Raw genomic sequence first — 12337 nt, forward strand, 5'->3', positions numbered from 1 at the left:
TCTGAACGTAAAGACAGACGAAATATCGCAAAGCATTTCGCCCGGCGTGCTAACGTTTCTGCCAGCTCGCCGCCTTAATGTTGTGAATAAATTAACACACACACACACACGTATACACTCACACTCATATATAAGAATTGCTGGTAGGTCGTTTCCACTTCACCTTGTTGATAATTTAATATGATGGATAGGATTCTTACGTCTAGGATGTAAAAATAGAGCAAATGCAACTCAACCTGGTAACTCTCTGCTATGGCCATATCGCTTTAAAGGAGTGTCATATCAACGATTGGTAGATTATAAGCTTACTAACTTAAATAATTTCAACAAATCATCGTTTATATCTGTGAAGATATCTTAAACCTAATTTAAAGTGTTGAGAAAGTGGGCATCATTTGAGAAACATGATAATGACTAACGCCATTCTATTTTTACACTGGGATCACAACAGAGATATGCTGAAATATATAACAGATCTACTTAAATACTTTATTGTGTCTAGGGAGAGTCGTTCTCTTCTAGAGCCTTATTATTTAACACACTCACCGGTTCGATTTCCGCTCATTTACAAATTTATTTTTTCTAAAAATTTTCGTCGCTTCTTGGCCCCTTTTCAATAGTCGTTGACTCTCTTGTTATTCAGAAAGTCGGTCGCATCATTTAAAAAACAACTTAACGACTGACTACCTAGTTTCATGACATTGTCTCATATTCTGCACACTGTATCACCTGCCCAAAACAAATCCTAATACGTAAATTGAAGCTATAAATACCTTCGCAAATGTAATGATAAGCAATGATACTTTAAGACTCAATTTAAGTTTGTGGTTTACTTAGTTACTATTACTTAGCCCTCGAGAAGAGAAGCTATTACAAGTTTTTCAGACTAGTGAGGTCGATGCAGGTTATGTTTCATCGTGAACAGTGAGAAAACGTGTTTAGTTTGCAGGAAAGGGGAGGAAGCAGTAAATTATGAGATAGGGGAGGAGAAATTAGTGTATGAGAATAACTTAAGCGGAATGATTTACCTCTTGCTAGTTTGGAAGGGCAAAAATTAAAAAGTTTATTTCATAGTAAACTTGGAATTTTGTTGCGAATATCATCTAGACCTGATTGTAAACACGTCATATATTAGTTAAGAATTGTTGCATAAGACCAGCATTGGTTAGTTTAAAAGACAACGAATATCAAAATTAAATTTGATGACTTAATCTAATTTATATTTATATATAACCTTCCATTCAGTCAGCCATTGTCAAGTCCTACATAATAACTTTGAGGCTGGGAGGCATAACATTTTTGTCACATTTTATCAAAAGAATAACCTTAAATTTGCCTTGACACTGATAACAAGAACGACATTGTTTTAAATAGATGAAAGACAAGAAGATATTTCAATTACAATTTCCATAGCTTGGAGATATAAATACTTCACGATTACAAACGACATTTGAAACTTAATAAAATCCTTGGTAACTGCATTTATATGCTTTTTATGACGTCAACATAAACACCCAAATGACTTCATGAGAAAATTACGGACAACTGAAGGAAATTATCTCTTAAATAACAGGTAAATGTTTGTCACAAATTTTGGCAGTTTTAATGAAGGAGTAACGAACCGCTAAAATAAATAAAGAAATTAGCTTTTAAAGAAATCCCAATATTGCTTTATTGGTAGAGTGATTTGCGTATATTATTTAAATATATGTCCAAAATGTTTAGTTCTTACTGATGGAAGGAGGCACATAGTTGTCACTATTACATCATACTTTCTTTTCTTAGTATAATTCAATGCTGCTTCGACTGCAATATTGTCTTCGTTCGCCATCAAGTCCTATGTACCTATGATTAAGCTAGGACTGAAGCCAGAAGCCTTTATTTCACATAGGGTTCTGTAAGATTGTAGATAGCATTGATATCTGATGGTGAATGGAAACTATACGGTTTGTAAACCTGTGTTTAATCAAAAAATGATTCTAGCAGACTTAACAACCTTAACTCCAAGCAATACAAATAACACTATTCTTTAAAATAGTGTTTCTCAAAATATAGGGTACCCACTGCCACCGGTAGGGTGTGGCAATGCTTTGGTGAGGCGGGTTTACTTCAGATGGCATGTAAGTAACAAGTATATAAGAGTCACAATAAAATCAGAGTGAGACGCGAGACAAAAAGGGTTGAGGAACATTGCTCTAATGCATAAGTGCAAATGATACTACTCTTTGATCTTAACCATAAGGCCGAGAAGCCTTATAATCGGTTGGTTCAACATAACCCAGGACTGTCTACCAGAAATATACTGTAATCGAATCAATCATATGCGGCACTTTTACAAAATATTCCGTGCTTCAGAAATCTCTTTTCCGTCTTATACACACGCACACACACACACACACAATCTCACGCGCGCGCGCTAGTAAAGTGTTCTGCTTTAACTTAGGGAGTTGTAAACAGATAGCTACTTCTATGACGTCATAAAGAAGAGATGATGTCAAGTGTAAACAAACAAATCTGTATCTTACTCGAATATTGAGATTAATCGTCAGTTAACTATTCTATAGAAAGACAGAAATTATATTGCTAATGATTTCAATAGCTGTATCTCCTGAAAAGTCATGAAGTCCACTGGGTATATATTTTTCTAAATTCTCTAGTTTCTTTCAGTGAAAATGTTGCATCTCAATGAACCTTCAGTTTTAAGGACAATAAAAGCGTGAACTGCTGTAAATCTAAAGTAATTTTCTTAAACTCTGTTTCTTGTTTTGAATTCTGAAAGCCAAAAGCATGAAAGGCAGCAATCATTTAAAAAAAAAATCAGATCTCAGACTAAGAAACCAACCAATATGTTCTAATAGAAAACGCATTAAAAAAATTGAAATGTTCACCAAGAACTGGCATACTATAATCATTTGTAGAAGGCAACGAGCTGGCAGAACTGTTAGAACGTTGGACAAATCGCTTAGTGGCATTTCTTCTGACTCTTTACGTTCAAGCTTCAAATTCCACCAAGGTCGATTTTGCTTTTCATCCTTTCGCGGGTGATAAAATAAGTACCAATTGAACACTGGGAGTCGATGTAACCGACTAACCTCCTCCCTCCAAAACTGCAGTCATTGGGCCAAAATTTAAAGCTATTATCATTCATGGTGTTCCACAGGAGAAAATATAAGCCTGACAAATGCTTTGATAGCTTGGTGAGTTCAAAAACTTTTAATAAATGAATTCGGAGGGTGATGCGCAGGGAGAGAGAGAGAGAGAGAGAGAGAGAGAGAGAGAGAGAGCGAGCGAGAGAGAGAGACAGCGCTCCGCCATGATACACTCCATAAAATATCTGACCAGCAAAGTCGACAGCAGCTACATGAAGAGATTGTTCTTTTGTAACTCTCAGTTAAGCCTTTCAACCTTGGACATTCCATTTTTATAGCGATATCTAGGGTTGTCATTATCTACTCTGCTTTTCTCCGTTTCAAGATTTGGCTACCGTTTCTAGTAGGTTGTTTCAATTGCTTTGAGGCGAACAAGAAAAAAAAAAAAGATTTCTAGCATTTTCATGTCATAAAAGTACAACCTTGGGTGGGGCGAGGTGGGGGCTCTAGTCGATATTAAGTCGATCTCGGTACTTAATTGCGATTTTTATTTATATATTGAACCGTGGATGAATGAAAGGGAAAGTTGACATTAACGAGATTTGAACTCAAAACATAAGGAGCGTAACTATCCTAATGTATTTAATTCGTTGCTCTCGAGTTAACAAAGAAACCACCCCCTATATTTGGTCGTTAGAGTTGCTAGAAATAGCAACAGAATCTCCCTCAAATAACACCTAACCGTGTTAAAAAGACGAGATGGTCATAATTGGAATGCTTCAAAACAAGTAGACACAATTTCTAACATGAAAAAGATTTAAGAAATGAGATGGTAATAGATGGCTGAAAGAGGAGGTGGGGAGAGAACGAAAAGAAAAAAAAAAGATGAAGTAGAGGTGGAAGAGGAAGAGAAGAAAGCAAAGAGAATGAGGAAGAAGGAAGGAAGGAAAAGAAAGAGGAGGACGAGATGTTTGTGTTACCTTTATGTCGATTCCACTCATGGGAAACAGTCTGGAACATTGATCCAAACCAACCGTAGACATACGGTCGTCCATATTTTCCTCGATCGAATCGTCTCGGAATTTTCGAAATATCGAACTTTTCCCAACACCGTATTCTCCACAGAGAATAATTTTGTAATGAGGTGGTCCCGTTGCCATAGTTACCGGAGGAAGTTGGAACTAGAAAAAAAGAAAAGAAAAAAAAATCAATTGAAAAAATGTTAGAAATGTTAATTTAGCCGATGCTGTAAATTAATTACAACCACGTGAATTGTGACCAAATTCTAATCTTATTCTTTGTTCTCTCCCCATTTTGGTGAAGTCTATTATTTTTATGAAATGGGGAAGAGGCCTGTAACACTTGAAAGAAAGAACGGTCTTTTAAAGTCACAAAATAATGTTTAAATTCCTTAAATATTCCCCTCTCACTCTCTCTTTCTCATGTATCTTTATCTTTTGCTTGTTTCAGTCAAAGGACGGCGCCTGTACTGGGACACCGCATTGAAGGGTTTAGTCGAATAAATCAACATCCCTCTCCTGTCCTAATTCTATCGGTCTCTTTCGTATACGATGGGCTTCCACATATTGTATACGCCTACAAATTCACTCACAAAGCATTGGTCGACTCGAGACAATAAAAGACACTTGTTCAAGGTTCGCGCCGTGAGACTGAGCCCAAAACCAGATATTTGCAAATCGAGTTTATGTATGCTAGACTACCTGTGGCCCGTTGGGTCACTAGGAAAGTCTGAGTTTCCCAGCAACGGAGTTTTGCTTCGTGGGTCTTTTTCTTCTTTTCAGGTTAATTGACATGCTCTCAACGAATGTAACATCGAAATCACGCGTAAACGGCTCCTTTCCCCAGAAAAGGAAAGATTTGGCTGCTATTTCTTGCATGCACTGCTACCACGTAACAGGTATTTTGGGTCCTTTATTGCAAATAGTTGTTACGTGGTAGCAGGGCGTGCTAGAAATAACAGCCAAATCTTTGGTGGAGAAGTACGTTGAATGCACTCGAAAAAGCCCTATGGAAAAAAAATTATTTCACACCGAGATTACGAACGGGTCTTTTACGAAATATTTATTGTATTTTTAAAGTCATTTTCACTTTAAAATATTTTTTAAACATGCCAAAAATATTTTTCCATTATGCACCGTTTTGAGTATTTATACCTCGAAAACCCCTAATATCTGCACAACCACTTGTACGATTTACGCGAAAGTTGTTTTATTCCGTTCGTATTTACATTTGAAAGGAAACTTAATTCATAGTATTTTCCCATTACGTGCCAGTTTGGCTGGGTAACATTGCAAGCACGAGCTGACTTTTAATGTATTACTAGCAGAGATACCCAGCGTTGCTCGGGATTAAAAGGGCATAGTTTATTCTTTTACTTTTTTCAGTCATTTGACTGTGGCCATGCTGAAGCATTACTTTTAGTCGAACAGAATGAATGAAAGAAAGAAAGGAGAAAGAAAGAGGGAGAAAGAAAGAGAGGGAGAAAGAAAGAAGAGAGGGAGAGAGAAAGAAGAGAGGGAGAGAGAAAAAAAGAGAAAGGAAGAAAGAAAAAGAAAGAAAGGAGGTAGAGAAAAAGAAAGAGGGAGAAAGAAGACGTAGACTAAAAGAGAGAAACTATTATAGAGAGTGAGGGAGAGAGAGTATATGTAAACAAAAGAAAGAGAGAATGAGAAAAAGGAAAGATTCGGTTGAAAACTGCAGTTTTTAGAGAAAAACCCGTGTAAAGCACCTTTCCACGCCCCGGTTTCTCGCTTTACGCAGGAGCTCTGGGCGAAAAATTATAGTGCATGACCATCCTTGGCACATAAGTAATGTATGTGCATAGCTTAGTGAAAATTGGTTGAAAACTGTAGAAATGCATACGTATTACACACACAGAGACATCATTTGTCTTATATATATATATATATATATATATATATATATATATATATATATAAATGACGTTCGACGATGCTGGATTCAACTGTTTGATCTACTGAATTACCTGCTCCTGAATTAATTGAGCATTTCATTGACACGTATACCCATAACATAAATCTCAGGCAGAGTTAGCACGACAAAACGCGTGACACAACTGTACTTCCTGTATTACAGGTACAATTCATGTGACGGGATTCAGTACAGTTCCGCCCACCCAATTTCACTCACAAGGTATTGGTGAATTGAAGTTATAAAAAATAACATGCCCAAGATGCCACGTAATGGGATCGAAACTGGGATTCTATGATTGCAAAGAGAACTCCTTAACCATTCAGCCATGCCGCACCTATTCCTCATTGGTATGTGACTACAGTTGTCGTTTAGATATGACCAATATAGATACTCATAACCCATTTGGGGATAGCAGAAACAGTAGTCAGCAGTGCGATATTGCAATGACACATACACACGTTTCAAGTTTCATCTTTTTTTTTCTCGTATTAGTTTTTTTAAAAGCTGAATTGGAACGATGAAGTTCTTAGATTCATATTCGACGTTTCCAGACCGTCACAGCCTCATTCCCAAGAAAACAAATAAATTTGGTGTCTGTGTTGTTTCTTTTCTACTGATTGAATAAACGGAAACTTTTCCGCTAAAGGTTTTTGACCGTTAGGCTTGTATGTCAGTCGTTACTTGTTGATTTGTTTGTTGTGGTCAAATTTATTATCGTTAAGTTTTCATACCAGTAACCACGCGTTAATTTGGTGTTTTATTTTGGCATTGAGTTGCCATAGGGGTATGACTTTCTTGATTAATCTTCTATTTTTGTGACGAATTTTATCGAGTATATATTGTTCTCTAGTATCTATCTATATTTAGTGGTATGTGGCATAATGTTCTGCGATTGCCGCCTATGGTAAATGCATGGTGAGCGTACGAGAATATTGTACTAGTATGTCCAATTTAACAGCTATAGTCCTAATGTTTACAACTTTCGGTTTTACAATAAAATTTGTAGATTACATTGGTTATTTATAGCTTGTCCCCGGGTTTACATACTTGTAGAGTGTTATTGTTGAGAAGCTTTTGTAGTATATTATTATTTAAGTTTATGGTCGGGCGTGATACATTTTATGAGTGTTTTATTATATATTCGTTTGTGTATTTGATTCATATACCAAATTTTACGTTTGATTTATATAATGAATTACGTGTGATTTGTGCTTTTTTATTGGATGTATTCTCTGATGTATTTGTTGTATTTGTGTTTGTATTATTTTATAGCACGGTTTACTAATCTCAAGGAAAATGCGTTACTAATGTTTATTTTATTCTGTAGATTTCTTTATCTAGTGCCTTGTTTGTGGACAAGAATATAACTGCTATTCTAAGGAGTGATTTAATCAGTGGCATAGTTGTGTGGGCATTTACAGTCTCCATGTAGAAAGAGGCATTTATTTTATTCATTAATGTACATGTAGTGCATATGGTCTTTTAAAATTCAATCTGTATGTGTGTACATCTAAAAACGGGGTCTCATTTGTATTATTCTGGATGTAAAATTTTTTAGTACAGAATTGTTTTGTAAGTCTTTTAGCTTCATAACGTCCTTTAATGAATTCATTATCACTTGTATATCATCTATGTATCTGGTGTATATTTTGTATTGATATTTTATTATATTAACCCATTTATATATCTAAACAGTCAAGGTACCAGTCAGAGTAAATCAGCTCATAATGCAATGGCTAAGAAAGTCGAGAAAAAAAATGTCAATAATGTGCATCCACTTATTCTAATGTTGTATATGGAAAAGGGATTGTCAAACTATAAGAACCATTCGGGTTAAATGGCTATATATAATTTAGAGCTGTACTTTTTCTCTCGCTCCTTTAGTTCAGAAAAATTGAGCACAAACTTTTGCGACTCTTATTTTAGCATCCAAGTTTTGGTGTTGATATTACCTTTGCTTAACATATGTTACTATCAGATAAAAGTATCAGCACTTAAGTATATATTCTAGAATAAGGTTAGTCAAGAGATCGAGCTGAAACTATGACGTTTGCAAACGTGACATATACAGTATATAATATAACCTGCAACTATATATATATAATGATTTCAAATTTTGGCACAAGACTAGCAATAATGGAGGAGGGGCTAAGTCGATCACATCGACCCCAGTGTTCCGCTGCTAGTTATTTTATCGGCCTCGAAAGAATGAAAGGCAAAGTCGATCTCGGCGGAATTTGAACTCAGAACGTAGCGACAGCCAAAATACCGCTAAGTATTTCGTCCAGCGTGCTAAAGATTCTACCATCATGCCTATAATAAATAATAATAATGATGATAATGATTAATAAAATGTATAGTATATTCCCATAACAGTCAGTTTACCAATCGGTTTCATACCGAGAGTTGAGAAAACCCCGGCATGTTTCCTTATTGTAGGTTTTTCTCAATAATATACCCACTCTATTAATATACGAGGACCTGCTTTTTCTGAATCACGTATTTTTACAAGCACACATACATATATATTGTTGATTACATTCTACCTGTCACATTTGCAAAGGTCATGCATACAGCTCGACCTCTTGAATAACCTTATATTATAACACTGTACCTATATAAGTGCTCGTACTTTTATCTGATGTTTACATGTTAAACAAAAGTAATATCAACGACAAAACTTGGATCCTAAAATAAGAGTTGCAAAGGACTATGTTCAATTTTTCTGAACTATAAGGAGCGAGAGGAAAAGTATAGCACTAAATTATACATATATTCATTTAACCCAAATACTTCTTATAGCTTTGACAATCCCTTCTCCACACACATCAGAATACCTGGATGCACATTATTGACATTTTTTCACTCGACTTTCTTAGACAGCCGTCATATCATGAACTGATTTTCCTCAATTTTACGGTAACATTCCATACAATTTTCTGTTGTTACCCTAGGAAGTGGTGACACAGTTTTACTTCAAGAAACACAGTTACAAATGTTTTTCTCTTTTATTTTTTTCTCTTCATTTTATTTTAAAACTGTCTATCAAAATCCCCATGCTATATAAATGTATTGGGGGACGAGGAAATTCAAATCTTAGATTTCCTTACCGAAGGTCAACAGCCTTACCAACAAGTGCATTATATATATATATATATATATATATATATATATATATATATATATATATATATATATATATATATATATACATACACACTGTTAGAAAATTTATTTATATTATGAGACTTGTTTGAAACCGAATCCATCTAATTCAGGTTTAGTGATAAAATTGGTGCTAAAGTCTATTCATGATTATCATTGAAAGGTGGCGATATTGATACTGAGTGAGCAGCAATATGGTGGTAATCGTTATAAAATTGAAAGAACACACACACGTTGGGAAGAAGATAGCACGAAATCAAATTATGAATTTACAGTTACGTACACAGTTTTTGTTGTATTTCGGGAGGATCATTATGGCAATAATAAACGCACTGGCTTTATTTCACTTTTATTATTATTATTATAAGTCAACTAGTCAGCCATTTAACCAATTAACTAATCAGATGTTTGATTAATCGGTCGGTCACTCAATCAATTAGCTAAGTTCATCAAAATTCTTTCGTTGCTATTCGCAACCTCACAAATGACTTGCCGTTTCTACTCCAAGTCTATTTTAAGTCTGTCTGTTTGTCTCCTAGTTTACAAGTTCTATATTTATATGGATATAAATATATGAGAGTATATGTGAGGCCAAATACTACAAAGTAAGATGTATACGGTATCTTTGCGTGCATGTGGATGCGTATCTTTATACATTATCTATGTATATTTGGTTAAGCACTAAGCCAGTCCTTATCAAGTAAACCTATGATAAAAGGCGTCCCTTGTGTAACTTTCTTCCCATTTTTTCTCTTCCTTTTTAAAACGGTAAGATGTAATTTGAAAGAGATGAATTGTTTCTAACAGATCAGGGGATTAATTTTTTTCTAACAGATCAAGGAACCAGGGAGAGGTTTTTCTCATTGTCACTTAGAATATTTGGTCATAATCGAGTCGTTGGTGCTCCACTTAAAATTCCGATTACTTGTAGTGTATCTCGAAAAATTCCTTGAGAAACCCATCCTTTACCAAACTGTACCGATGATGTCGTTGAACTCGGCAATCAGTGAAAAGTAACATGACACTCATTATTTATACGAAGGGGTGTTGAAAAGTCCCTGGCTTTAAGGGTGTCGCGAAAGGCCTGGTTGGAGGCCCAACCTTCCGAGTTCTTTTACAGGGCTTCTGAAGGATTGCTGCAATCAAATGTGTGAATCCTCCTGTATTTTCTTTTACCCGAAGCCAGGAACTTTTCAGCACTCATTTGTAGTTATCATGCTACCATTGCTTTCTATGTACAATTAGACGACCTGAGAGAGTAAATTTAATACTTTGCCAGTGCTGGCACTGGATACGAAAGTAATATTTAAATGATCTGATGAATAAAAGTCGAAAGGTCATAACATTCATTATTATGACCACTCAAGAAGGGCAATGACGTCATCAGTGAGTATAATTGTGGCATCTCTGATAAAAGAAAAGACACTTAAAAAAACTACTTTCATTACAGGAAGCTGGTGTGTGAGAGCGTGTCATTCAAAGAAAAATGAATAAAACGAAGAAAAGAGACGGTTAACAAAGATATTTGCCTATAAATTTAGCATAATGAACTGTTTAAATCTTGCTCCTGTCTTCAAAGAATGGAATTTATATTAAACATATTCATTTTATTCTGAGTATTGAAGACAGACAGTGGTTTCTTGATGCTTTCAACGAGCACTTATAGAAATGTTAATTATTTTAGAACCCAACTTAAGTGATGGCTAATTGACAACAATCAATGTTAGTCGTTCGCAAACGAAATTAATCACCGGCTGACAAAGTTAAACCGATATTATTGATATAACGCGGCATCTAGGAAAACTGTCAGCTAACAAAAACAAATGTAAGAAACATCAAGAATATCAAAAAGAAATTTGATAAGCTGTCACGGGTAATTTTGACGTTTAAGATTTAACAAAAGAAATCAAAAGTGACGTCATACTTTGATGTTATCTTCTTTGTTAACAACATATATAATAACCCGAGATGTCAACAAAGTGATAACAGAAGATTTTAAGTCAGTAGCATAATCTTTCACTTTCAAGATGCGCGCGCGTAAAGATGCACATCCAAATTAGTACATAGAATATCATACAGTGCTGATAGATTGACCAGGTCTGATACTTAATTAAAAGGTAGATCTGTTCTGTAAAAATACCGTAAAATTCTAAAGTTTCATCCTTTAATTTCGAGAGAATTCGATTTCCAATCGGCAAGTAATCAATAAAGGAATCTCTACAAAGTCGCTTGACCTACTAGAAATAATTTTTTTTTTTCTTAATTACAGCGTACCGCTGAAAATGTTTCTTATTATTGCTGTTGTTTAATCCAAGGTCAGCTTTGACTGAGCAGACCTATGACCAAAGTTGCTCCGGCCATGACCACCCAATTTGCCTCATATTTAGGACCAGATCATCCAACGTTTTCTCTTTTCAAGATGGTTGAGTGTAATTTAAAGGAGATTTGGTTACTTCTTCAAACAAATCGAGCAACAATCGAAGATTTACTCGTTGGCTCGTACAATAGAATTGTCGCTGACTATATTAAACTTAGTCTTTGGTTTCTAAAACTTTTTCCCACTCTGTTTGGGTGTCTTCTCAACGAATACAAATTTTTGTTTTCCCTTTTACATCCCTCAAGAATGCAACCCGTTCTTATTTAACTTGTTTCGGTCATTGAACTGCAGTGATTCAGTGATAGCAACTTGAAGGGTTCAGTGGAACAAATCGAACCCAGTACTTATTGAAATTCTGGTATTTATTCTATCAGTCTTTTTTACCGAACCGTTAAGTCATGGGGATGTAAACAAACCAACACATTGTTATGTCGACGCCCCCAGGCGAAGAAGTAGGATCTCCCAAGACATATAAATAGAGGTAGTCTGGACGTGGTAGGAGTGTTGAGTAGCAGTCGAGTAGCAGTTGTGTAGCGGTTGAGTAGAGATCATCCGAAGGTGCTAGATAGCAGTAGCTTGAGACAACACACATGTTGTCAAGCAGTCATATTGTGAGAGTAAGCACACACACACACACACACACACACTTCTACACAATTTCTGGCAATCAATTTCACCCACAAGGCATTAGTCGACTCGAGGCTATAGTAGAAAACACTTGCCTAAGATGCCATGCAGCGGGACTAAACCC

At 35.5% G+C, this 12337-nt stretch overlaps 1 protein-coding gene and 1 long non-coding RNA gene across 7 annotated transcripts in view; one reads left to right on the forward strand and one right to left on the reverse strand.

The window, feature by feature from the left end:
• LOC106883652 (ras-related protein Rab-1D) overlaps window positions 1–12337 on the reverse strand; it is a 135796-nt gene that overhangs the window by 15855 nt on the left and 107604 nt on the right. For all 6 annotated transcript variants that reach the window (XM_052966428.1, XM_052966426.1, XM_052966427.1 and 3 more), the window contains exon 2: window positions 4070–4270. In XM_052966428.1, coding sequence (XP_052822388.1) covers window positions 4070–4249 — 180 coding nt within the window. In that variant the 5' untranslated portion in view covers window positions 4250–4270. The remainder of the gene's footprint in view (window positions 1–4069; window positions 4271–12337) is intronic.
• Window positions 2180–11543, forward strand: LOC128247328 (uncharacterized). The gene is made up of 3 exons (XR_008263711.1): window positions 2180–3197; window positions 9373–9483; window positions 10660–11543. It is a non-coding gene; the product is annotated as an uncharacterized LOC128247328 (long non-coding RNA).

Source organism: Octopus bimaculoides, chromosome 3 (assembly GCF_001194135.2).
Source record: "Octopus bimaculoides isolate UCB-OBI-ISO-001 chromosome 3, ASM119413v2, whole genome shotgun sequence".
Taxonomy (NCBI): Eukaryota; Metazoa; Mollusca; class Cephalopoda; order Octopoda; family Octopodidae; genus Octopus; species Octopus bimaculoides.